Source organism: Haplochromis burtoni, unplaced genomic scaffold, assembly GCF_018398535.1.
Source record: "Haplochromis burtoni strain Fernald_Lab_line unplaced genomic scaffold, NCSU_Asbu1 Contig_7304, whole genome shotgun sequence".
In the NCBI taxonomy this organism is placed as follows: Eukaryota; Metazoa; Chordata; class Actinopteri; order Cichliformes; family Cichlidae; genus Haplochromis; species Haplochromis burtoni.
The window spans coordinates 1-1,035 of NW_024589660.1; the positions used below are offsets into that span (position 1 = coordinate 1).

Sequence of the window (1,035 nt, forward strand, 5' to 3'; positions counted from 1 at the left end):
ATAGTTGGTCTGACAGTTTCTGCAGTACTTCTTCTTCTTGTTGCAGCTGCTGTTGGTATCCTGATCTACAGAGGCTGTAATCTGAATCCTGCTGATCCACATGTAGCAGAGCATCTTCAGCATGAATGTGAGTCAGATGAACAAACACAAAGAAAGATAAATAAATCATGGTGAACATCCAGCAGACGCTGTAGAAAGCTGGACAACAGAACATGTTCAACTATGAAAACTCGACTTTAAAACATTTAAATAGCTGCTGGATGTTCAGAAGTTCATTAATTAAATCCAACATGACTAAAAACTCAAATGTCAAAGCAAATAAACAAAATATTTAAAGTCAATCATTCTGATCATAATTGTACTTTGACCTTTAACCTCTCTGCTCTGTGTTGTTTCCTCTTTCAGACAAAACCATCACAGCTGAGTCTGGAGAGGACGTCACTCTGACATGTCGAGCTCCAAACAAGAAGATCATAGTTATAGTTTGGAGCAGAGAAGACCTGAAAGATGAATATGTGCTTTTTTACGAAAACGGACAGTTTGTTCCAGAGTACCAGCATCCATCTTTTAAGAACCGGGTGGATCTGCAGGACAGGCAGATGAAGGATGGAGACGTCTCTTTGATTCTGAAGGATGTGAACACTGCTGATAGTGGAACATACGAGTGTCGTCTTGTTAGTGGAACAAAGCGCAGGAGGAGAGGCATCAGCACGGAACCAATCAGCATCATCTACCTTTGTGTTATTCCTCCAGGTGAGTGAGTAGAGTTGAGTGTGTGTGTGATCAGAGGTGAAGCTGCTTCCTGGTTGTTGATGTTTGTTGTATATGTGACCAAGTGGTCGGCGGGGTTATGAACATGACAGCGCTGTAGCTGTCATATAATCGGCTCTTGCTGATCAGTCCGTCGCAGTATGGCCGCATTTACTGCTGTTTTGAGCTAAATGCAAGGGAGGAAATAATCCAACAAAACACCGGCTTAGCTTTATACGGGCTAGCGCCACCCTGCAATCAATGTGCAGGTGGGTTCCCAATTAA

The 1,035-nt window shown here is 42.7% G+C and overlaps 1 protein-coding gene across 1 annotated transcript; it reads left to right on the forward strand.

Annotated features, from left to right (window-relative positions):
* Positions 1 to 46: 46 nt before the first annotated feature.
* On the forward strand, positions 47 to 799 carry LOC121814067 (programmed cell death 1 ligand 1-like; the record flags this gene model as incomplete). Its single annotated transcript, XM_042218063.1, has 2 exons — positions 47 to 127; positions 406 to 799. Coding segments are annotated over 2 exons (437 nt in total), but the record flags the coding sequence as incomplete, so codon positions are not given.
* Positions 800 to 1,035: the final 236 nt, after the last annotated feature.